The 24,656-nt window shown below is 41.3% G+C and overlaps 1 protein-coding gene across 1 annotated transcript in view; it reads left to right on the plus strand.

Annotated features, from left to right (window-relative positions):
* The window catches only part of CPS1 (carbamoyl-phosphate synthase 1), an 86,674-nt gene that overhangs the window by 13,421 nt on the left and 48,597 nt on the right, over nucleotides 1-24,656 (plus strand). Inside the window, exons 6-21 of the mRNA XM_073553208.1 lie at nucleotides 53-145; nucleotides 6,979-7,068; nucleotides 8,535-8,663; nucleotides 8,761-8,867; nucleotides 10,271-10,412; nucleotides 10,501-10,578; nucleotides 10,687-10,785; nucleotides 11,041-11,136; nucleotides 17,286-17,475; nucleotides 18,451-18,608; nucleotides 20,637-20,765; nucleotides 21,623-21,767; nucleotides 22,805-23,015; nucleotides 23,106-23,304; nucleotides 23,917-24,093; nucleotides 24,202-24,320. Of these exons, the coding sequence (XP_073409309.1) occupies nucleotides 53-145; nucleotides 6,979-7,068; nucleotides 8,535-8,663; nucleotides 8,761-8,867; nucleotides 10,271-10,412; nucleotides 10,501-10,578; nucleotides 10,687-10,785; nucleotides 11,041-11,136; nucleotides 17,286-17,475; nucleotides 18,451-18,608; nucleotides 20,637-20,765; nucleotides 21,623-21,767; nucleotides 22,805-23,015; nucleotides 23,106-23,304; nucleotides 23,917-24,093; nucleotides 24,202-24,320 (2,162 nt within the window). The remainder of the gene's footprint in view (nucleotides 1-52; nucleotides 146-6,978; nucleotides 7,069-8,534; nucleotides 8,664-8,760; nucleotides 8,868-10,270; nucleotides 10,413-10,500; nucleotides 10,579-10,686; nucleotides 10,786-11,040; nucleotides 11,137-17,285; nucleotides 17,476-18,450; nucleotides 18,609-20,636; nucleotides 20,766-21,622; nucleotides 21,768-22,804; nucleotides 23,016-23,105; nucleotides 23,305-23,916; nucleotides 24,094-24,201; nucleotides 24,321-24,656) is intronic.

Below are 24,656 nucleotides of genomic sequence, written 5' to 3' on the forward strand. Positions count from 1 at the left end.
GGTGGCACCATAGAATACCAGAATAATAACTGATTTTTTTTTCTTTATCCAGGGCAATGTATTAGGTAAAATCGAATTTGAGGGAAAACCAGTGGAGTTTACTGACCCCAACAAAAGGAACCTTATTGCAGAAGTATCAACTAAGGTGAGAAAATAGAACATCTGTTCTTTGAGAACCCTCTGGGGCCACTGATAAAATAGCAGAGATGTAATATAGTTTATATAGTTGTGCAGTAAATTCATGTATCTAACCGCTATCACTTCACAATGAGTTATGCCAAATGACAAGCTCTTCTTTCCACACTTAGGGTTGTTACATATTGTGTTCTGCACCCGTTCAGTGGCCCCGTCAGGGATTTCTACTGAAGCCCCAGCAAAATGGGATTCAGACTTATGCTCCAACAGATGAACATGCACTCATCATTTTCGGGGGCGTATATGCCTACTATATCTGAGTATCCGCCTCCAGTAGGCGTACAAGCTTGAAAATGACGGCCCTGTCAGCGCATACATCCGAACCCCATTTTGAAAAGTTCAGACATAAGCCCCGACGGGGCCACCAAATGTGTGCCGGAACACGATGGGAACGCACCCTTACAAATTCACCTCTGTCACAGCAACTTTGGGGGGAATCATAGCCTAAAACACTTAGGGTATGTGCACACGCTGCGGTTTTGCTGCGGTTTTGCTGCGGTTTTGGCCCTGCAGAACTGCAGCAGTTCCGCAGACATGGTACTTTACCATGTTAGCCTATGGGTTTTCAAAACCGCAGTGCTCACGCTGCGGTTTTTTACCTGCGGAAAAGCTGCGTTTTTTTTTCCGCAGCATGTCAATTGTTTCTGCGGATTCTGCTGCGGTTTCACACCTTTAACATAGTAGAGGTGTGAAACCGCAGGGGAAAACCGCAGGCCAAACCGCAGCAAAACCGCAGGTCACTTTACCTGCAGTTTTACCTGCGTTTCCGCGGGAAAAAACCTGCAGCAGAATCCGCAGCGTGTGCACTCACCCTTATAGCTTATATAGGTGATCAATGTGAGATTGGCGGGAGACTTGCTGCCGAGACCCTCACTGATCATCAGTTCTGAGCTTCTTCAGTAGTGCCCCAGAGAAGTGGCAGTGTTCATTCGCAGTCACTCCTTCTTCCTCCAGTCATACAGCTTTATGATGTGTGGGGGAGGTGGTACAATTTTTTGCTTAGACTACCCCTTTAAATAAAACCAACATTAACAAATAGATCTTACAAATATAAGCACTTTAAAGGATACCTTCATGATTAAAAATGAATCTGGAATGCCAAGAGCTATTATGTGGTAATCTTTAGAATGGAAATACCATTGTGCGCTACCACAATTTTGTATCGCAGACATTTTTGACCCTTCGAGCCATGGCAGGGGGTCTTGCATTAAAATCAATTGAATAGCAATGCACATGGGTCCCACTGATTCCAATGCAATATCAGATATGGTTGTAATATTCATATTTATGTATCGGAAGTCTCACTATAACATGTTAGAGAACTATAAAGCCCCAAACATATTGGATGAAAGTCGGCAAAACATATGATGTCATAGAGTATCCACATACATCTCAAGTACACACACAGTATAATGCAGCTCTACAGTCCTGCAGTATTAAAAAAATAAATAAATACAATACTTGCCTCTCCTCCTTGTCCCCCCGCTGCTCTGGCTTCTGCAGCACGTCTCATCAGCTCCACTGCTGGCACAGCCTGGCGCGTGAAGTGACATCATCGTATGCCCACTGCATCAGAGGCATAGGGGGACAGATGGGAGAGGGAGCATCATCTGAAGCTCTCTCCTCCATCATTGCTTTCAACTCTATCAGCATCTATGATGTGGGGGGCGGTGCTGTCTCTGGGCTCCCCTGAATCACAGGCCCCATAGTGGCCACGTGGTGTGTCACTGTTAGAGGCACTCCAGTGGCTGGGGGCCCCTGGAGTTGCAGGGTCTCTAGGCAGATGCCTAGTCTGCCTGTCCCTAACGCCGGCCTTGCTTGTGGTCAGATGAGAGTATCCTGACAGTGTCCGGAGCACAGGCTGAACAAATTCAGAAGTCTGCAGTCACATAAAGTCGAACACTCTATGTGCAATGCAACATTATCTGAAATCCTTAGATGTAATATTGCCATGTGGAATTGTGATGTAGCCTTAGCCTTAAAGAGACGCTGTCACCTTGACCAACTAAATTAGTCAGTAAATAGATTAAATACACTGGTTTTGTGTCTGTCTTGTTCCTGTTTCTACTCACTTGCATTCCTCCTCAGTGCCCTGCAAATAGGGTGTATGTTACACGCTGTGCATAGAGAGAAGGCTCCTGTGCATGCACATAATGGAGAGGTGTCCTTTGTTTGATCATTAGCCTTCAGTGGGGAATACAAATAAGAGCATATTCAGACTATATTTTTATAGCTAGCACATGGACTTAATGTAAGCCTGTGTATAGATTTGTAGTACAAAGTCCATGTGACTGTCATGAGCTGGTCACGCCCTCCTGGGAGATCTGGGGTAAGAAATTCAGTACATATTGTGAATTGCAGACCTTTCATTTAGCCTTTCTTTGCTGATTAGAAACTTGCAGCTGCATCTTACAGTTGTTCCTAACCTGGTCATTTCCTCTCCCTATAAAATCTGGTCAGACCTTCTTTTCCTTGCCAGTGAAAGCTTTGCTTCCTAGCTCATTGTAGATGATTTGCTGAATCAGAGATCATTGTTGCTACTGGAGATTGTTTTTGGGTGTATGCTTTCATCATTGTACTATTCCCATTTGGTTGTCACATTCCTATCCCTCCCTATATACCTTTATAACTTTGGTGAGTATTTTTGTATGTTTGATCCTTTCTGTCACCCCTATCTGTCTTAAGTGTTAATACACTAGCATTTCTGCCTCAGGCCTCCTGGGGGAGAGTGAGGAGACAGCATAGGGAATAAGAAGAGAACAGTAATGCTCCTCACCTTTAGAGGTACCTTTGGGAGCAGGGATAATTAGGGCTCCAGTCCTGGGAACGGTTCAGGTCCCCTTTTCCTAATCGCGTACAGTCACTGTGTGACACTGACAAGATGCAATCTGTACCAGTCTCTAATCCTTTTTCAGAAGAGACCCACTCAAAGAACTCAGCGGGTTTATTAAACAAACAGATGCCGAACTGATATCATACGTTTTTAACGGATCATTTGTAAAAAGGTGGAAGGTGAATAAGACCTTATATTATATTTTAGTCGGTGATGTAAAAAAAGGATGTCATACATTCACATACAGGTGACAGATTAAAAATGGACATAGAGATGGGATAAAAAAAATCATCTGGAAAAAAAAAAGAAAAGCGAAATGTATAATTTTTCATGTACTCATCTGAATCCAGTCTAAGTAATCATAGCAACAGCTTTGAAATCACCGCTTTTTAGTCTATTAAACCATTTCATAATGAAATTGTATCCAAATTTATCAAGCAATAAGCCTTCTCAGGGTTACAGAAATTACTAAATGTCTGAATTCTTAAGAAAAATATTTAGATTTGAGAGTCCTCATTGGTTGAGACCTTTTAATGGTTAACTGAAAAGATGGTAACAAACTGCAAGCTTTTGAAACTACTCAAGTCTCTTCATCAGGCATAGTGTTACTGGCTAACATGGTAGATGTGTTAGGGAGATGTGTTACTCTTGCTGCAACTGAGGCAAAAAAAGAATCTATGCCACGATGTTTGAAATTGTGGCTAAGTGTTGATGGTTTTATCATGATTGCAGCAAAAAAAATGCACAGTGGCCGCAATGTGTGAACACAGGCTAAGGGCCAAAGTTATTCTATGGTCCCATGCAGAAGTCCAACATTTTTTTCTTGGACCAAGCCGGCCTGAGGAAAAAGTCACATCATGCCTGATGGACCACATTCGGACCACACTCGGATGTTGGATGACATCTGAGTGAAGTGCGATTTCCACTGACTGACAAAATGGAGACGATGGAGAAATGTTTTCCTCCATCTTGTCCCTATCCGAGAGAATCAGATGACACTATGATCACGCCCTGATCAAACTCTGATCAGAGTGTAATTAGCATAATCGATTCAGATGAGAGAATATACGCTGGTTTGACCTTAAAGTATACTATTCATAAAGTTACAAGGCAAGCAATGAATAGCTAATGGCCAACTCGTTATCCATATAAGTCATCATAAAAAGACACGAAAAATCCAATTAAATGTATGATCCTGTAATATATTCCCCAATGATGCCGCTAATGCTTTGTATTTACTTGTGTTGGGTTTTCTTGAAGGCTGTCCATCCAATTATCTCTATGTTACCATCCCCCTAATAAAAGTGCCAGGTCATGTAATTTAATGGTCTATTAGGGAGTTTAGCTGTCAGAATAAGTTAAGAATCTGACACATTTCCAGATGATCTGGGACACAACAGGAGGAATATTTCATAACTCCAATTTGAAGGCTTTAAAAGCCATCTCGTAAAATAAAGTTGACAATAATGAAATTTACCATTGGCAATAATTAGTGAACACAGTAATCTGTCTGCTTCAGTGATAAACAGCCGCTTAATATGAACCAGCGTGAGGTACATTTCTTTTCAGCTAGAGCCAAAAATTGATTTCCTAACATCTGCTTCTGCCTCCTTCATTAACACTCAGTTCCCACCAATAAAATAGACTGAGAATGACTTCGGAGATGAGCGCTGATGTAGGAGCTTATTAGATGCTACTAGTAGATGTTCTATGTAGTAGAGGTCCCAAACCCGTTTTAGCTGGATTAAGTGATGTTGAATAGCTATCGAAGACAAAACATTCTTCAAAGATCTTGTTAAAGACTTTTCTGAAATTGAATACACATTTCAATCATTAACCAATTATTATTGAGCGCAAATGAGAAAATCAAGAGAAAATTTCTGCTGCTGGTACAAAGTCCAAGTTTACAGTGTTGGCTATAATGCTCCGTGCATACTATACATGGTGGCCAAAAGTAGGTATAGAAAAGTTGCAGCATTGATTGGAGACATTTTGAGCACCTATGAGATGAAACATTGTTAAACAAATGTAATAAACAATGTCATAAAATCTAAAAAAAAACTTCTTTAGCTGTATGCCAGCATTTGCCCATATAATTAGTTGTGATCCATTTCATTGATTCAACCATAGACTTGCTATTGTGCCATCATGTAAGGTTATGACATGGGAGTATCACAATAGCTGCTTATGAAATGTCCCATTAAAATAAACATTATTCAGGGGATTCCTGAGGAAGGATTTCCTACTGTTATGGAAACTTTATTTTTTTAGTTATACAGAGTCATTAATTCCACAACACCTAACAGACATCATCATCAGGGTTCGCAATTTAAATTCTCTATCGGTATGTCTTCAGAATGTGGGAAGAAACCAGAGCATCTGTAGGAAATCAACTAAGCCACCGTGCTGCCCTGAAAAGTGTAGTTTCTGATCTGGAGGGTGTACATACTAATTTAAAGGGTTCTCCAAGAATGTAATAAAATTACCCCATCACATAATTCAAACAGCAGCCCATCCTTGTCACATGTCAAGAAAAACACATGTTAAGAGACCAGTGTCTCTACTGACAGAAGAAGTACCGTAAGCACACATAACAGTGAGGAGATGGAGAAGTCCTTGACAGGAGAAGAAATACCACATGTCTTCTCATGGCTGAAAGAGTGCAAAGTATTTTTATTCATTCTCAATCAGTCATAAGGAGTCAGTTGAGAGACAGGTCTCAGAAGATGTTCTTCTTTAGACTGCAGCCTGTTCTAATATGTGGCTAGGACAGAATGCTGTTTGAATAATGTGATAAGGGCAATTTTATTATATTCTTTGAGAATTTCTTTAAATATACATCACGTAGGTGTCTTCAGAAGTAGCTGTGTTTCACCCCTAATAGCTGACATCTGAGACTTTTAGCTCCATAACTCACAGCAATCAAGTGATGATCAGAAGGTCTGCAAAATTTGGGGTTTTACATTACATTTTTTTACCAGTCAGGGGCACTAGTGATAGGGAAAGTGTAAAAGAGGGCAAATAAATTATGATCTATGAGAGAGAATGTCAAGATCCAATTATGTGAAATGTTGATGACATTACGAATTGACCAACTTGTGCACAGAATTCATCTTACCTCTGTTCAGTAAAGTTTTGGAAAACTGTCCACAAATTGAGAAAATAGATATCCGGCACCATTGTGTAAAAAAATACCCTGAATGTCTGCACATATATTTTTCACATTAATAAAAAACACCTTAATCGCACTTGGAATGGGTGCTCAATCCCATATTGAAAAAACAGAACATTTCGTTGTGGAGAAAGAGAAAAAGCAGGATGGCACTCACCGTTCATGTGAATCAAATCACTTTATTTCACATACACAAGGCATCGGCATAGGCACGGGAGCAATGTGCTGGAAGACGGACAACAGCCGTTTCGCACTCAATACACTTCAATAGGACCTGTTGAAGCGTATTGAGTGCGAAACGGCTGTTGTCCGTCTTCCAGCACATTGCTCCCGTGCCTATGCCGATGCCTTGTGTATGTGAAATAAAGTGATTTGATTCACATGAACGGTGAGTGCCATCCTGCTTTTTCTCTTTCTCTACAACGAAAGTTTTGGAAAAGTAAACTTACATGTATCAATAAAGTATTCTTTTTAACTATGTAATTGAGAAATTATAATTCAGAAAAATAGTCACTCATCCCTGTTAGTTAAAGAGAATACTTTATATTCATGGTGAGACAAACACACACCTGGTCTGTAAAGATTAACATTTAAGACAATTTAAAGGCTTTAGTGGAAGAGACAGCTCTACACTCACTAGTTATGTGAAGTACTGTAGATGCACCTGTCAGCTTTGTGATAGGTTATAAGTGTGTACAGCAATCTAGAGAAAGCAAAACTCAACCACAGATGAGAAGGGGATTACTTTACAAAATCATTTTCTTGCAATCCATTTCAGGAGGTGAAAGTATATGGCAAAGGAAATCCTGTTAGAATTGTAGCCGTGGACTGTGGAGTAAAACACAACATCATCCGTCAGCTGGTAAAGGTAAGGCACAGGAAAATTTACATCAAACACAGTAAAACGTAGCAAGAATATGTATTTGCCCTAAAAATGTTGCAACTTTTGCCTTTTTCACGCCAGTTTTAAGCAGCTCTGCCAAAATGGGTGGAGCTGGAAAGGAGACGAGACATTGTGTGATTACGCCCGCTTATCAAATTCAGTGAAAGTGCCAGTGTTTATTACACCAGAAATGTTACTCCAGTCCCTGCCTGGAGTAGCCTTTCTGGCGCGGCACATGTAGGTGCATACCTATGACAAGTTCACCTCTTAATGAATTTGGTGCATCGTACTCCAGCAAGCCAAACATTAGGACTAGCATACGCAATGAATTATTGAATCTTAATGAATCAGCCCCCAAGATTGTACCCTGCTCAGTGGAAAAGCCTCAGTGATGACCTGTACATATTATTGCATATTTACATAGGTTGAAAAAAGCACCTAGGTCCATCAAGTTCAAACTTTCTCCATCAATTCTACATTTTGTCACTAATTTAACTATAACCCACAGTGTTATATAAGTAAACTAATTTGTGGTTACTCTCCGCTTTTAGGGCACAGTAAGATGGCCATATAAATCAGACTGAGATCTAAATGCAGTGTCCGGACTGGTCAGTGGCTCTCTTGAGCCAAGCTCGACATTTCGTGCATTACATTCCGATTTTGGTCCGATTTGTAAGGCTGACTGTATCCTTTGGTTTAATTATGTGGTAAAATAACAATAATATATTCAAGGGAAACCTGTTATCTACAAAATGCTATTCACCTGCTGATATATTGGTAATCTGCAGGTAAATAGTGGTTAAATCATGCCAGGCAAGCTTACTGGAACACAGCTGCAGGGAGAAAATGAAGATATAATATTCTCCCTGCAGCCGATTGCTTCCAGTGATAGGGGTGGTGCAGGTGACAGTCACTGCTTACTATACAGTGAACGTATTGTAATTACTCCCCCTGCTTCCTGACTGACAGTTCGCTCTGCATACAGTATATTCTGCAGAGCAGGATGACAGTGAATGTGCCGGGAAGTGATCACAGTGCACTCACTATGCTGTATCCCTCTGCACCGCCCCAATGACTGGAAAAGAGTAGCTGCAGGGAGAACATTACTTCATTTTCTCCTTGTAGCCATGCTTTCAGTAAGGCTGCCAGACATGATTTAAGCACTATTTACCTATAGATAGCACTATATCTGAAGATAAATTGCATTTTTCAAGCTGACAGGTTCACTTTAAATATATAATTGTTATCTTGCCATGCAACCATCCTAAAGGTGGAAATTAACCACAGGAGTTTTCATAGACACAGCAAACCTTGTGGCAAAATACCCAATTTTTGCAGCTGGCAAGTTCCCCTTAAGTCTATATTTAGAAAAATGCGTTGTGTCTCTGAAAAGCACAAGAAATAAAAAATCTGAACTCAAAAACAATGTAAATTTTATTTTCTGACCTCAGAGAGGAGCAGAGGTAAATCTAGTACCTTGGAATCATGACTTCACAAAAATGGAATATGACGGTCTCTTACTTACAAGTGGACCTGGAAACCCAGAATTGGCCCAGCCTCTAATACAAAATCTGAGGAAGGTTAGTGAATATTTTGCATAGCACAGAAACCCTCAATAAACCAATCTACCATATAACAAATGTTTAATAGGTAGTTAATGGTCTTCTGTTTCTCTAGGTCTTCAATAGTGACCGCACTGAACCAGTGTTTGGTATCTGTATGGGGAATGAGATTGCCGCATTGGCAGCTGGTGGCAAGACCTACAGGTTGCCGATGGCTAACAGGTAGGAAGTTTGTTAACAATGGGATGAAAATTTACAGAATGGAAGAAAAGTCGTCATAATACTTATCAAAACAGAATGTTTCCTCTTTGTCATGTTGCAAAGAAATTAAACCAAACATATGAATTTAATATAGAATACACACAATATATGAGAATCTGCCCTTTTCTGATTGTATTAACAGCAAAACTCTTATTGTCGCTATGATTCATTATCATCTCTAGTACTGTAACTCACCATCATTTCTCTTTATCTATGAAGCACCCTCCATAATCTGAACTTTCCTTTTCTGCCTCCCAGACTATTTTTGAGCTGCACAATTTCTCTGGAATGCGCTACCCCAGACAGGTTACTAGCCAACATCCACGCTTTTAACATGCCCTAAAACATATCTGTTTCATCACATTCCATTATTTATTTTTTCTAAATTTACATTAAACAATACAACCCCCCTTCTACATTATTCCCTAAAATCTGATTCTTTGCCTGACAGTAACCTCCATACCCGTGTGCTGAAATGCTTTTTATATCTGTGTCTACACAGTTACTAGTTTACAACTGGCTTAATGGCCAGTACCACTTTGTACGTTTAAGATAACTGAACCCTCTTACAAAGTTAGCACCTCTTGCCCCCCTGTACATCAGTCTTAATGAAAGCAGCACCGGAACAAGATCTTCCAAATTTATTAAGAGGAGTGCACCTCTTAAGAATGTGGCGAATTTTACAACTGCCAGGCAGTTTCTGCCCCATCCCATCTTGCCCCACCTCCAGACACTTTTGTAAAATTTGGGGTAACTGGGTGGTGTAACAATGCCCAAAGTCTTAAAATTGTCTAGGATCTGTACGCCAAAATTCTGGTAAAAACTATTTATGTGGATTGGGGTCTTTAACTTCTCTTTCACCCCTACTTCTTCATAGCTTGTAAGCTTTTGTGAGTTTCCCTACTGTCTGAATTATTTCATTACTTGTACTCACTAAAATGTAATGTACTGTGGAGTATTTCAGCACTATATATTATTTATTCTTTTATTATTATTATTATTATTATCATATATTTTTATAGCGCCATTTATTCTATGCTGCTTTACATGTGAAAAGTGGCAAATATAGACAAGTACAACAAACGTGAGCAATACAAGACACACACAAGCACAGAAGGGGAGAGGACCCTGCCCCTAAGGGCTCACAGTCTACAGGGGATGGGTGAGGATACACTGGGAGAGGGTAGAGCTGGTCGTGCGGTGGTTCAGTAGACTGAGGATCACTGCAGGTTGTAGGCTTGTCGGAAGAGGTGGGTCTTCAGGTTCTTTTTGAAGGTTTCCATGGTAGACAAGAATCTGATGTGTTGGGGTAGAGGGGTTTTATTATGTGCTAACTGTATGTGAACTATATCTCTACTTTTCAGAGGACAGAATCAGCCTGTTATGAACACAATGAATGGACAGGCATTCATCACTGCTCAGAATCATGCTTATGGGGTAGACAGCAAATCTCTACCTGCCGGCTGGAAACCACTCTTTGTGAACATAAATGACCAGAGTAATGAAGTGAGCAATGTTTAAAAGTCTATAATGTTTATTAGTAGGAATTTGTAGGAATTTGGTAAGAATTTTAAATTTATCTCTCATGTTACAGGGCATCATGCATGAGACCAAGCCGATCTTTACTGCCCAATTCCACCCAGAAGCCAATCCTGGACCTGTTGACACAGAGGTATAGTAGTAATTGATAACTGAACAATAACCTGAACTTGGATATTAGTTACTACACGTAATATGCAATAGACTTGTATGCTCAGAACTGTCTCTCTCATGGTTTCAGTTCCTGTTTGATGTCTTCCTGTCAATGATAAAGAAGGGTAAAGGCACCACCCTGGCATCTGTAATGCCCAAACCTGCTCTGCAGTCTAAAAGAATTGAGGTAGGGGAAAAAAATGCATCTCTATACAATATCACCGCCAGAAATAATACGTTTTAGTAAAATCATTACATGCCTGAGTTATCTTCAATTTTCATTTCTTGCTATTTAAACTTTTATGAATTGGGCATCATTACAAGAAATCATATTTCAATCTATTCTGAATTAAAGGCTTCTTAATTAACTACAGTGTCTCGGTGTGAACATTAAAGCACTTTTTAATGTCATGCTGTTTATTTTCCATTTTCTGGCTTGTAGGTATCTAAAGTCCTCATCTTGGGTTCTGGAGGTCTGTCTATTGGACAAGCAGGAGAATTTGATTATTCTGGATCTCAGGCTGTCAAAGCTATGAAGGTAAGGGAAGTACTTTAGTTTCCATCTTGTACAGCATAGTAACAAATCTTCTTTTCAGGTGTGTGACTATAGTAGGTGTAGGGGCAGACCCAGAGCCTAGGGTGACAAAAAAGGTCCCTTCGGCCCATATGAGAAGACCAATGCTATTTAATCTCCATGATATTTGTGAGATTTTCCGTTGGGGCCCACAAACTTCAAGTTAGGTCACTGCTTGTGCTTAATTTCTTTATAAGTTTTTCTACTTATTTCATCATAAAATGGATCTTGCACTACATTTCACAATGAAAAGGGAATATATTATTAGACCTACTAGACCAGATGTAGTTGCTATGTAAATCCATGGCTATTTAATCCTTTCTAAAATGACAAAGTTAATCTCTGCTCACCTTGCCAGATTTATAGCTCCTCAGTGCTTTTCCTCGATGCTGTTTCTGAGATCTCTCACTGCTCAGTACAAGCTGCAGCTGTCAATCTGGCTGGAAGGACAGAGATGAAATACTCTTAAGGCCCCGTCACACACAGCGATCTCGCTAGCGAGATCGCTGATTTTGTGACGCCACAGCGATCTCACCAGCGTCCTCGCTGGTGCTGATCACTAGTGAAGCTGCCTGTTTGGCAGCTCACCAGCGATCATGTAGTGATGTGGATCGCCCTCGCACCCAGGGCGGCGGGGTACTCGGAGCTGGGCCCGTTGGTTTCAATGGGAGATATCACGGTAGCTGTGACCCGGTCCGTGGCCCTGGGCGTCCATTGTAAAAGGGGAATGTTGAGTGTGTGGATGATGATTAAAGTTTATGAGTGGATGATTCATGACGCCACCTGTGGTGTTCGGCAATGAAGATGTTAAGCCGACGCTGCAGACAGATCCTCTCGGACAGATGGTGAGGTGCAGCAATGATGGTGTGGCCCTCCACAGGTAGGGCAGTAGTCCCAGGGCAGTGTAGATGAAGAGATAGGGGAGAGATGTGGGTGGCACAGTGTTAGGCACCAAGATGTAGCAGTGCTGGGTGTGTTGGCGCAGGAATAAGCGGAGGACACCAGGGTATGTAGTTCCAACGCTTTACTCACAGTCTGTTGCTTGTACAAATGCCCGCATCCGTGCCGTGTCCTCCGGGTCAGAAGCTCAGCCAACTTCCAGGCAAGATGAAGTACTCCGTTCCAACGCTCCGCCAACATATGTGCCTTTTCTGAGCATCTCCCTTTTGCGCCTATAGTGATGTACTCACAGTCCTGAGTTACACTGGAGTTCCTTCTGTCAGATGTTCCTATGAACTCTACTTGTACGGCAGACAGCTGTAGCCTGCTTCAGGGACTCCTTGCTACTAAGTCCCAGCTCACTCTCGTTGCTGCTGTGCTCCCAAGTCTTGTGTGGGAATAAAGTGGTGACAACTTCTATTCCTCCAGTGTCTGCTGCAGGACCATTAGTATCCATACAACCTCGGGGACCAGACCCCGGCCTTGCACTGTGAACTTGGGAAGGGTTCTACTCTAACCCTGATCCTTAGTCCTCTTCTCCTTACGTTCCATACTAATTCTTCTTTCTTATGGAGAGAGTGAGGCTTTCTATCAATGTTCCTTTCCTGTGCCAGCGGACCCAGGTCACTGAAGTCGGCTGCAGCACTTCCTTCATCCATCCCACTCAGGGGATCTTCACTCTTCCTCTGACTCTGTCAGACTGACTAAATCCTACACTCTTCCCGCTCTTTTGATGCTAACTAAACTCCACCTGCCTCCCAGCATGCTTCATGTTCCAAGCAGGGAGCCACCAAAGGGTGCTTTGCTACACTACTGTGTTGTGTGGGATGCAGGTGTTGGAGCGTGGTCAGGTGTCTCCACCTTACCTGAATGGTGGGGTACCACACCTCAGGAGGAGGTGCAGTACCTCTGTGGCGACTGAACCCTCAGGGGCGCCACATACCCCCCGCTAAACACAGCACGTCCGCGGGCTGCAAGTGAAACAAAGATGAAACAAATAAGGAACATACAAAAAAAAGTTTGAATGCTTAATGAACAATGCTTATCTAAACTTCCCAATATGGGAGGCACTCACTCTTGAACGTTACAAACATTTTAACTATCTATGTCGAAATATCCTTCATCTCTTTATTAAAACATTCCTAATAGTTATTACTATCAATTAAATTCTATATAAAAGCTGTTCTCTAACTATTAATACTTTCATAAGGCACATTATAAAATACTTCACATGAAAACTTCAATAATTCTTATTAGTGCTGGACACCGCTCCCAGCTGGGATTTCTTGTAGTGTCCTTGGGTTGGAGCAACGTTCCAGGTGAGGTAGTCCTTATCCATAAAAGACCTATGTAAAACCAAGAGAGGGCACCTTAAGAGGTGCAACTATATACAGGACAGTTCTGGATCACTCATTGTCCATGATCTCTGCAGTTCAAGTATAAAAGGGCTGAAAATGCAACTAGGCAAACTTGAAAAAAACTGGAATCAAAGAAAAACAACATGATGAACAAAATGAAGAAGGCATAACAGTGCCTATACCCTCCTGGGTAACAGTTTAGTTATTTGGGGATTGTTTCTCTAGTGGTGTTCTCCTCCTGGGGTGGTGGAAGCGGGTTGCTTGTGCTGCTTCCAGGGGAGAACTGAAGGGCATCCTCTTCCTGCTGACTGTCCACAAATTGCAGGTATTCCTTCTCCCAAAGAGTGAGGTTGGTATCTGCCTGTGTAGATGGAATGGCAACAGGAGTAACTGCTGCCTGTGGGGGTAGCACTTCAGCTGCTGCTGGTGATATCTCTGCTGCCAGTGATTCTGTAGGAGTTGCAGCTGGTACCAGTGGATGTTGTTCCTCAGTTTCAGGTGGTACCACCGTTAACAGTGCTGCTGCTGGTTGCTGCTGGCACAGCGCAATTTGGGTGCTGCCACTCGATATCCAAGCATTCACGGGCCCATTTCTGTTCATGGGAGCAGTCCCTAGTACCAGGATCATGGCTGGAGCAGTGATCCTACCTGGTGATTCCCGGTGACGTTCAGGCTCCTGCACGGGTACAGGAGGGTGGATGATGGCAGCCGCAACCTCCAGGGCTGTCTGATGAGCGGCCGGCAGCTGGGTCGAAGCTGTTGCTGGATCGGTGCCTGTCACGGCCTCTGGGATAGACCTGTGCAGCTGCGCTGTGGCCGAGCAGGGCCTCAGCCCCTGCTCTACTGCTTGCTCGGGACTCTCATATACCTTCTCCTGGCAGGCCGCATCCAGTGGCAGCATGGGTTTGGAGGTGGAGGTGTTCACTGCAGATGGTATCGCAGCGGCAGTATGCCCCGCAGGGGCTGCCTGGGAGCAAATGGTTTCTCTCCATTGCATTCTCCTGGCCTTCGTCCTTCCTCCGTCACGACGCTCTCCAGGCAGTCTTCTTTCCTGGCCTCTTTTCCAACTGCCGGATCTCGCTCCTCCTTCCGAGGGTGGCGTCTTCTTCCTACTCCTCCATACCAAGCCAGTATCCGATCCCCTCGGGGGGTGGGCCATGTTGCAGTTGCATAGAAGTTCAGGCAGGGGAGGCCCAGGACAGTTCGCAGTCTTTTCTTTGGACCACCCATGTTGTCACGCCCTTCTTCACTGTGCCGGCGGCCATTTTGAGAGTCCATTTTACAGTCTATTAATTTGGTTATTCTGCACATTCTCAGCAATGTTTAAGTCCAATAAATTCAGGCACACTGAACCCGGTGGCACCGGGCTTCGTCATCCTGTTCATGACACCAAAAATGGATCACCCTCGCACCCAGGGCGGCGGGGTACTCGGAGCTGGGCCCGTTGGTTTCAATGGGAGATGTCATGTTAGCTGTGACCCGGTCCGTGGCCCTGGGAATCCATTGTAAAAGGGGAATGTTGAGTGTGTGGATGATGATTAAAGTTTATGAGTGGATGATTCGTGACGCCACCTGTGGTGTTCGGCAATGAAGATGTTAAGCCGACGCTGCAGACAGATCCTCTGGGACAGATGGTGAGGTGCAGCAATGATGGTGTGGCCCTCCACAGGTAGGGCAGTAGTCCCAGGGCAGTGTAGATGAAGAGATAGGGGAGAGACGTAGGTGGCACAGTGTTAGGCACCAAGATGTAGCAGTGCTGGGTGTGTTGGCGCAGGAATAAGCGGAGGACACCAGGGTATGTAGTTCCAAAGCTTTACTTACAGCCTGTTGCATGTACAAATGCCCGCATCCGTGCCATGTCCTCCGGGTCAGAAGCTCAGCCAACTTCCAGGCAAGATGAAGTACTCCGTTCCAACGCTCCGCCAACATATGTGCCTTTTCTGAACGTCTCCCTTTTGCACCTATAGTGAAGTACTCACAGTACTGAGTTACACTGGAGTTCCTCCTGTCAGATGTTCCTATGAACTCTACTTGTACGGCAGACAGCTGTATCCTGCTTCGGGGACTCCTTGCTACTAAGTCCTAGCTCACTCTCGTTGCTGTTGTGCCCCCAAGTCTTGTGTGGGAATAAAGTGGTGACAACTTCTATTCCTCCAGTGTCTGCTGCAGGACCATTAGTATCCATACAACCTCGGGGACCGGACCCCGGCCTTGCGCTGTGAACTTGGGAAGGGTTCTACTCTAACCCTGATCCTTAGTCCTCCTCTCCTTACGTTACATACTAATCCTTCTTTCTTATGGAGAGAGTGAGGCTTTCTATCAATGTTCCTTTCCTGTGCCAGCGGACCCAGGTCACTGAGGTCGGCTGCAGCACTTCCTTCATCCATCCCACTCAGGGGATCTTCACTCTTCCTCTGATTCTGTCAGACTGACTAAATCCTAAACTCTTCCCGCTCTTTTGATGCTAACTAAACTCCCCCCGCCTCCCAGCGCGCTTCGTGTTCCAAGCATGGAGCCACCAAAGGGTGCTTTGCTACACTACTGTGTTGTGTGGGATGCAGGTGTTGGAGCGTGGTCAGTTGTCTACACCTTACCTGAATGGTGGGCTACCACACCTCAGGAGGAGGTGCAGTACCTCTGTGGTGACTGAACCTTCAGGGGCGCCACAGATGCACCAGCGATCCTGACAAGGTCGTATCATTGTCGGGATCGCTGGTGCATCTTTAAGTGTAACGGTACCCTTAGATTCATGAGCTCTTATATTTCAGATATATTCAATAAGTGTTCTTTTTAATTTGAGGATTATACTGACATTCTAAACTGGAGAATAGCTGGTTGACATAGCTTCCTTAAAGGGAATCTGTCAGCAGGATTTCACCCCTCAAACTATTTATATGTGAATGTAGTTCTTTCAAAGACAATTCCAGTAATACCTTTACATGGCCAGTCCTTTCCTCGGCTACTGAGATATCAGAATTGTAGATCTGAGTCCTCTGTCACTCCAGCTCTATTCCACACCCAGCACGACCTCTTCCTGCTTGACTGGCAGCCTCTTTGCTATGTGACTTCAGGCAAAGGAGGCATCAGACAAGCAGTAAGGGGTGATGCTGGGCATGGAATAGAGCTGGAATGACAGAGGTTTCAGCTCTACCATAGTTCTTCAACCTAATTTAGATATCAATTCAAACACTGATTTCTCAGTAATAAACAAATGGACCGGCCATGTGTAGGTTTTGCGGAAATTGCCTTTGAAAGAGCTACATGAACATATTAATAGTTTGGTGTGTGAAATGCTGCTGGCAGATCCCCTTTAAGACTGAAACGCCCCACTACATTCTTACAATGGTATGTATTTGCATGGTGTCTTTTCAATCACATATTCCAAGACTAAAATGATGGAGCTATGCTAGTTATTTATATCTCCCTTGTCGACAATTTAATGGCTCTGCTCTATACAACAGAAACATCCATTAAGTATAGAGCTACTGTATTTATTCCAACTCGCATAGAGCTGTTTCAGACCTCAGTAATGCATGATCTCCATGGACAATGATGGTCAACAGGCCTAGGTCAGCTTTACACACTTGCAGTAAGTAGTTGGGTACAGATTTCAGGTCACATATTATTAGAATCCAGGTACCATATTGGTATTTATTTCCCTCCACACTTTTGAAAATAATTTCTTCTTCACCCATGTTATTCATAGAGGAATGTAGCCCTCTTTATGTGAAATCTAGGCCATATCTGCTGTTATAGGTTGCCATTGTTCTATTAAGTTATACTACTTCTAATATTGACCTCCTGTATGATCAATAGGAAGAGAGTGTGAAAACAGTGCTCATGAACCCCAACATCGCCTCTGTCCAGACTAATGAGGTGGGCATCAAGCAGGCCGACACCGTCTATTTCTTACCCATCACACCACAATTTGTCACAGAAGTTATTAAAGCAGAGCGACCAGATGGCATCATTCTGGGGATGGGTGGACAAACTGCACTGAACTGCGGTGAGTAGACCTGGATAAGGTTTCTTAGGCCTGTTTGTGAGATATATACAATACAGTATGTACAGCACTGAGCAAAAGTTTTTGGCAGATATGTATAAAATGTTGCAAAAGTAAATGCTTTAAAAATAGAAGTGTTTTTTTGATGACATATTGTTCTTAAAGATAGTGGTAAAATTTGTTCGATAAAACTTGCGTTTATTCGTGAAAATATCCGAAATTTGGCAAAAATTTAGAAAATTTCACAATTTTCAAACTTTTAATTCTTATGCCCTTAGACCAGAAAGCTATGTCACACAAAATAGTTAATAAATAACATTTCCCACTTGTCTACTTTACATCAGCACAATGTTGGAAACATATTTTTTCTTTGTTAGGAAGTTAGAAGGGTTAAAAGTTGATCAGCAATTTCTAAGTTTTCCAACAAAATGTATAAAAGCATTTTTTAGGGATAACATCACATTTGAAGTGACTTTTGGGGGCCTGTAGGACAGAAAATACCCAAAAGTGACACCATTCTAAAAACTGCACCCCTCAAAATCCTAAAAACCACATTCAAGACGTTTATTAGCCCTTCAGGTGCTTCACAGGGATTAATGTAATGTGAAAGGAAAAAAAAATTAACATTTTACTTTTTTCCACAAAAATTTAAATTTCGCCCCCAATTTTTTTTATTTTCACAAGGGTAACAGGAGCAAAGGTAACTCAAAATTTGTTGTGCAGTCTCTCCTGAGTACATTATATGGACATGTGCTCACGTGCCCTGTAGGTCAAACCCACTGGACCCAAACATCCACTGGTTCGCCCATCACTATGGACGTCTTTGCTAAAATATACGCCAATTGTACATGATTTATATGTTATTATTTAATAACTCAGATTTTTTCCTGTACTTACATTGTTTTCACACACAACTACTACCCAGAAGACAAGCATATAAATGAACACAAATCTTAGACTATTTTCCTTCTATACAAGGCGTGGAACTCTTCAAACGTGGCGTGCTTAAGGAGTATGGCGTTAAAGTCTTGGGGACTTCAGTGGAATCCATCATGTTTACAGAAGACCGGCAGCTTTTCTCTGACAAACTCAATGAGATTAATGAACCCATCGCCCCAAGTTTTGCCGTGGAATCGGTAAGATTGTTTACGTTTTTTAGGGAATCAATATAGCTAAGTTCAACAAAATTAAAAGCAAATCTCTAAATAGTTTCTCAATTCTGTTCTGATTCATCTTTTTGTCTAGGTATGCCAATAACTATCAGGAAAAATAATGGCAGCATATCACAAATATAAAAAATAAAATTATTGGTATTTTAGCAACCCATGTATCACCACAATGATCTGGTTCCATATGCAACCTTTCTCAAGCCATCATGTGGGACCCAAATGTCACATCCTTACATGGGTGAAAAAATAACCCCACTTTACATTTTTTATATTTGTTGAATGCTGCAGTTGTTTTTGTTCACATATCATATTAAATAGGGCTCAGCTTAGATCCTGGGATTAGCACCCACTTTACTGCCATGGTGCTTTGTCTCCTTTTCTGTATTTGTGAAGAGCTAATAACTTTTACTATGTGAGATTTAAATAAATCTGTCCATAAGATAAAGACACTTCAATCTACACATATGAGCACACAGGTCTTTGAAATGTAAATCCATAGGCACCTTTATATCTTCTATCTGTTGCTGCATACCCATGTAATTAGCAGTTTCATTCATACACAAATAAGGTGTTATGACTAAGTGTGAAAAAGCACTTAACAAACCACTGCCTCCTGAGGTTGTTTCTCCACCTTAGCACCAGACCCTTTAGCTTCATTGATAGATTACTGTCTGACTTCCTTGTCTAAGGTCACACAAACAGTGAACTTTCAATCATGCTAAAGAGGCTGGTTCTAGAGGAGGAACAGAAGATTGTTAAGTGCTCTGTCATGCCTAAAGCACTTAATACTAATCATAAGCATACAATAATCATAATCTTAATAGTAATAATTTGCATATAAATAAAAATGCTAATTACTCGAGATTGCAGCAACAGATATAAAACATAAAGTTGTCCATATATTTACATTTCAAAGACCTGCATGCTCTTTAATGCAGTTTGGTGGAGGAAAAGAGGCTGGAAGGTGTTCTTACTGACAAATCCCCTTTAATAATAGCTATACAAATCTGTCTACATTTAGCTCCCCTAGAACTTCTTTTTTTCACTTATCTCTATGGCTGTTTGAAGGAATATGTGTCATTTGGAGCAGGATATTTAATTAGCACATCAATAAAATTTGCAATATCTTAATCATCTTTAATTTATAAAAAAAAATACTGATTGAATATTATTTCTTAATTTTATTCTCCTAAAGCTCAGTGTTATTTAAAGACACATTGTTTTTGGTAGTCACCTTAAAATTAAATTATGCTTTAGGTTCAGGGTTACACAACTAATTTTTTTTTGCTCTTTTTCTGGACAATTATTCAAAAAATCATCGTTGCTGAAAATCAACATTGTTTACTGACAAAGTGTAAAACCGTAGATTATGATATAAATGATGTATGTCTTTAGTGTGGATACTCCCATCAACACATTTTACCAGTAAAATGATAATTACGGTATGGTTTTAATATTTTGCATAACTTCTTCCAAATGAAAAAAATAAATAAAATGTGCTTATTTTTACTGACCGTCCAGGAATTTACAGATGGTTGACAAATTTGATTATGATACACGCTCTCGTGTTTATGCATCACCAGCCATACTTATAGGTCATATTTTGGGACACAGCCAATCAATCAGCCAAGAAAATCTGCTTTCCAAGATATCATTGACCTCCATGGAAAACAGATGTCTGTCTTCCTCCAGTAATGTAGAGAAACATTATTGAGCTGGCAGTCTGGACACCTGATGCATGGTTTCTTACCGGAGAGCCATATTTCCTGGTCAATAAATTCCCGATTACTCCCTGAAAATACAAAGAGGAATATGGTAGCCTTCAACAGCAGCTACCGAACAGTAATGATAGAAGAAATATGCATATGGAGACATACGGTGGTCATATAGGATTTGCGCAGGCATATTGCGTCATTCCTTTTATTCCATGCATTTGCTAAATCTTAGAAACATAAAAGTAAAAAAAATAAAAATAAAATACTTTTGTGCTTTTAGGTGAAAGATGCCCTGGATTCAGCTGACAAAATTGGCTATCCGGTCATGATTCGATCTGCTTATGCTTTGGGTGGTCTAGGGTCAGGTCTTTGTCCTGATAAGGAAACACTCACAGACTTGGCAACAAAGGTAAGAAAGAGGGCTCTTCACGGCAGAGAACATTAACTGGGAAGTGTTCCATTAAAATCTCTGAAAGCTACAGACTATCCGGAGTACTCAGTGTACTGACTTAATGGACCAAAGCATTGGTGCAGATTGCAGATACTCAATGACGAACCATAGCGGAAAGAAAAGAACGGAATAGAATGGGATAAAGCATTTTTTTCGGATGACATAATAAGATACTCTGAAAAAAAACCTTGAAGAGAATTCTAAAGAGAAGTTCAGCAACAAAAAATAGGATTTATTGTGATTATCAGAGTTTAGATTGTGACCTCAGATGTTGTCCACAGATTGGGTTAGTTGTAGATCGTTTATGATTGATGCTAAGAGCGCAGGGCATTCTAAGTCAAGAACATACAGATGGATTTATTTTGGGACAATGATAATCATTTTTGCAGATTATATTTCTTTTAGCTATATACAGTAGGTCTGTTAGATGGGTAAATAGATAATTGTACAAGTTTGATTAAGTGTGTTTTTATCATGAAAATTCATTGTATCCTAAGGTGTTATCCATGCACGCTCGTGTCCTAATCGAGCACTTTCAGCGTGCTCGAAAAAAATTTGCTGTCTCCGCGGCTACTTGTCTCAAGGCTGTTTGACAGCAGCAGAGCATGCAAGGATTGCCTAACAAACATGCGTTCCCTGCATGTGTTGTGGCTGTCGAATAGCCATGAAACATGGAGCCACAGCGACTCAAGCATTTTTTTTTTAGCACACCGATAATGCTCGATTTGGACACAAGCGTGCTCGTAGAACACCTTATCATACCACACTCACTTACCACTAATACTCACATATTACTACTTATTTTCCTTTTCAAGGCTTTGGCGATGACAAACCAAATTTTGGTAGAACGTTCGGTTGTTGGTTGGAAAGAGATTGAGTATGAGGTGGTGAGAGATGCAGGAGATAATTGTGTCACTGTCTGCAACATGGAAAATGTGGATGCTATGGGAGTCCACACAGGTAACGGCTATGTTTTGTGATATAGAAAAAGTGGCTTAGGCCAGGTACATACTGCGTTAATGCAGTCCGTTCAATGCATAGCGTTGATGGCACTAGCATCTGCACTAGCAGTGACGGACCCTCGGATGCTGCAGACCGCGTTCGAGGGTCCGTCACAGAATGACGGCACATCGCTAGAGCATGCCGATTATGGCATGCACTAGCGATGCGCTCTGTAATGGGAGTTAATGGCAACGTTAACGGATTGCGTTACATCGTGTTATGCCACGGTGTAACGCAATCCGTTAAACGGACTGCATTAGCGCAGTATGAACCCAGCCTTAGTGATATAAAAATATATTTTTGATATGACTTAAAAGTATATTCCCTTCACAAAAAGTGATTAATGATTGCACATTGCTAGGATATAACATCACGTTCTGATCAGCGGGATCCGATGGCAGCACAGCCTTATATAGCTGTGTGGCAGGTTCCTACTCAGCGGCCCCTTCCTCTTACAAACCTTTTTTCCTTTTCATAAACTTCCATAGGCAGTTGCAATCTAATCTCTGAGTGAGCTGGCAGTCCATTTTGTTTTGAGCAAAGGAGAATTTAGCTGCATTGCTGAGTGAATAATCAGTTTAGGAGGCATTACGCATTGCATTGGCTATGTTATATCGGCGAACTGACTTGTTTATGACAAGCGAAGATTTGCAGCTGATTTGGATTCAAATTTGTTCATTATGTTTATTTTGACAGCTTTTTAAATTTCCAGGTACATTAAAGCATGATGTGAAAAAACATAAACCAATGCGTTTTGGATGCTCTCCTTAGTCATGGTATTTGGGCAGACTAAATAGAACATCATGTCCGAAACGCATTGGTTTATGTTTAGATGCCATGTTTTAAAGTAACTGGTTGCTTTAGAATTGTACTTCCATTCTCTCAGTTATATTCAGATCACACAATATGAATAATGTTCCTGCAAGTTTCAGGAAATGCCGGACTTTGATAAATCATACATCACTAACATACTTTTCCTTTTTTTTGCCAAACAGGGGATTCAATTGTTGTAGCTCCTTGTCAGACTCTTTCCAATGAAGAGTGTCAGATGTTGAGGGCCGTTTCTATCAAAGTTGTGCGCCACTTGGGCATTGTTGGGGAATGCAATATCCAGTTTGCTTTACATCCCACTTCACTGGAGTATGTCATCATTGAAGTCAATGCTCGACTCTCCCGTAGTTCTGCTTTAGCTTCTAAAGCCACCGGGTAAGATTTATTCCCAAATCAATCCATATAAACATAAGTAGGACAATTGTCACTCGTATTATGAGGATATTAAAACCCTTATCTGTATAGGTACCCACTGGCCTTCATTGCTGCCAAAATTGCTTTGGGTATTCCCCTGCCAGAAATAAGGAACGTTGTCTCTGGAAAAACCACAGCTTGCTTTGAGCCCAGTTTGGATTACATGGTGACTAAGATACCTCGATTTGATTTGGATCGGTTTCATGGTGCCTCAGGATTGATTGGCAGCTCTATGAAGAGTGTTGGAGAGGTTAGTATAATATATATAATATATATATATGATCCCAGCAAAGAGCAAACAGATAAACGGCATACTAGGGCACACAAATCACCACATTACCAGACGGAGCTATTTATCTGAAGTATTGCGTCATATAATTCAGTCAAAAAATGGAGGTGCTTGCATGAAACCCTGGACCCGTCGAAGCGAGTAATTGCGAAACGGCCGTTGTCTGGCACCTCCCTCCCCTAGCATTCCTCTAACGTCCTGCATGTCCACACATCTATTGATGGAATTTATGTGAAATAAAGATGCACAGTTTTTCAGCTATATCGGTGAGCGCTGCATATTTCTTCTTTTTTCGCTTCACATTGTAATATATATATATATATATACTCATGTTGTATGATTACTATTATATATCCATAATCTTCTCCAATATGTGATCTATACTTCTAGCTATCAAATTCTCAAAGCGATAAAATTATTAGTAAACTGAAGAGGCAATTTGCATAGTAAACTAGCATCATTCATGATTACATTATTCAATACCAAATATTTTGTATCCATTTAGGTAATAAAAATGTCCATTGACTTTCTCTCTCGTATGTGATCTTCACATCTCATGCCATCTCTTTTTAGGTCATGGCTATTGGTCGCACATTTGAAGAAAGTTTCCAAAAGGCACTAAGAATGTGTCATCCATCGGTAGATGGCTTCACCGCAAACCTTCCAATGAACAAATCATGGCCATCAGATGTCAACCTAAGGAAAGAGATGGCAGAGCCCACCAGCACCCGTATGTTCAGCATGGCCAAGGTAATTGGGGAGGGATATAATTGAGGGAGATATGTGCTAATAAAAAGAGATAGTAGGACATTTATATGAATATGGGTTATTGAAACACCAACATATGATTTCTACTAGGCACTGGAAACAGGAATTCCTATAGATGAAATCAACAAGCTTACAGCCATTGACAAGTGGTTCTTGTACAAGATGCAAGGTATTCTGAACATGGAGAAGACCCTGAAAGGCAGCAAGAGGTAAAATCAATACAGTTTGTCATGCATTAGTTATCACGAAAGGGAAAATATTATCTATGTTTAAGGAAATGTCCCTATATGTTTTTCTCAACTTTTACCATATGGTTTTCAGAAAGAAGGTTGAAAAAGATAACATTAACATGGATCATGTTTATTAATGGCTGTAATTTTCTGTCTATCCTCCCAGTCTATATAAAAAAGTAATGTTTATTAAACTCAAAAGAGTGCAAGTGCTAAGCAGCAATTCATGGTTTCAATCATGCTTGCTAATGTTTACTACCAAGGTTTAGATGCTAAATCAGTATACCAGAGGATAGAAGGATGGCTAGGCATACT

The sequence above is a fragment of the Dendrobates tinctorius genome, unplaced genomic scaffold (assembly GCF_039654945.1).
Source record: "Dendrobates tinctorius isolate UK_male_01 unplaced genomic scaffold, ASM3965494v1 ptg000199l, whole genome shotgun sequence".
NCBI classification, from domain to species: domain Eukaryota; kingdom Metazoa; phylum Chordata; class Amphibia; order Anura; family Dendrobatidae; genus Dendrobates; species Dendrobates tinctorius.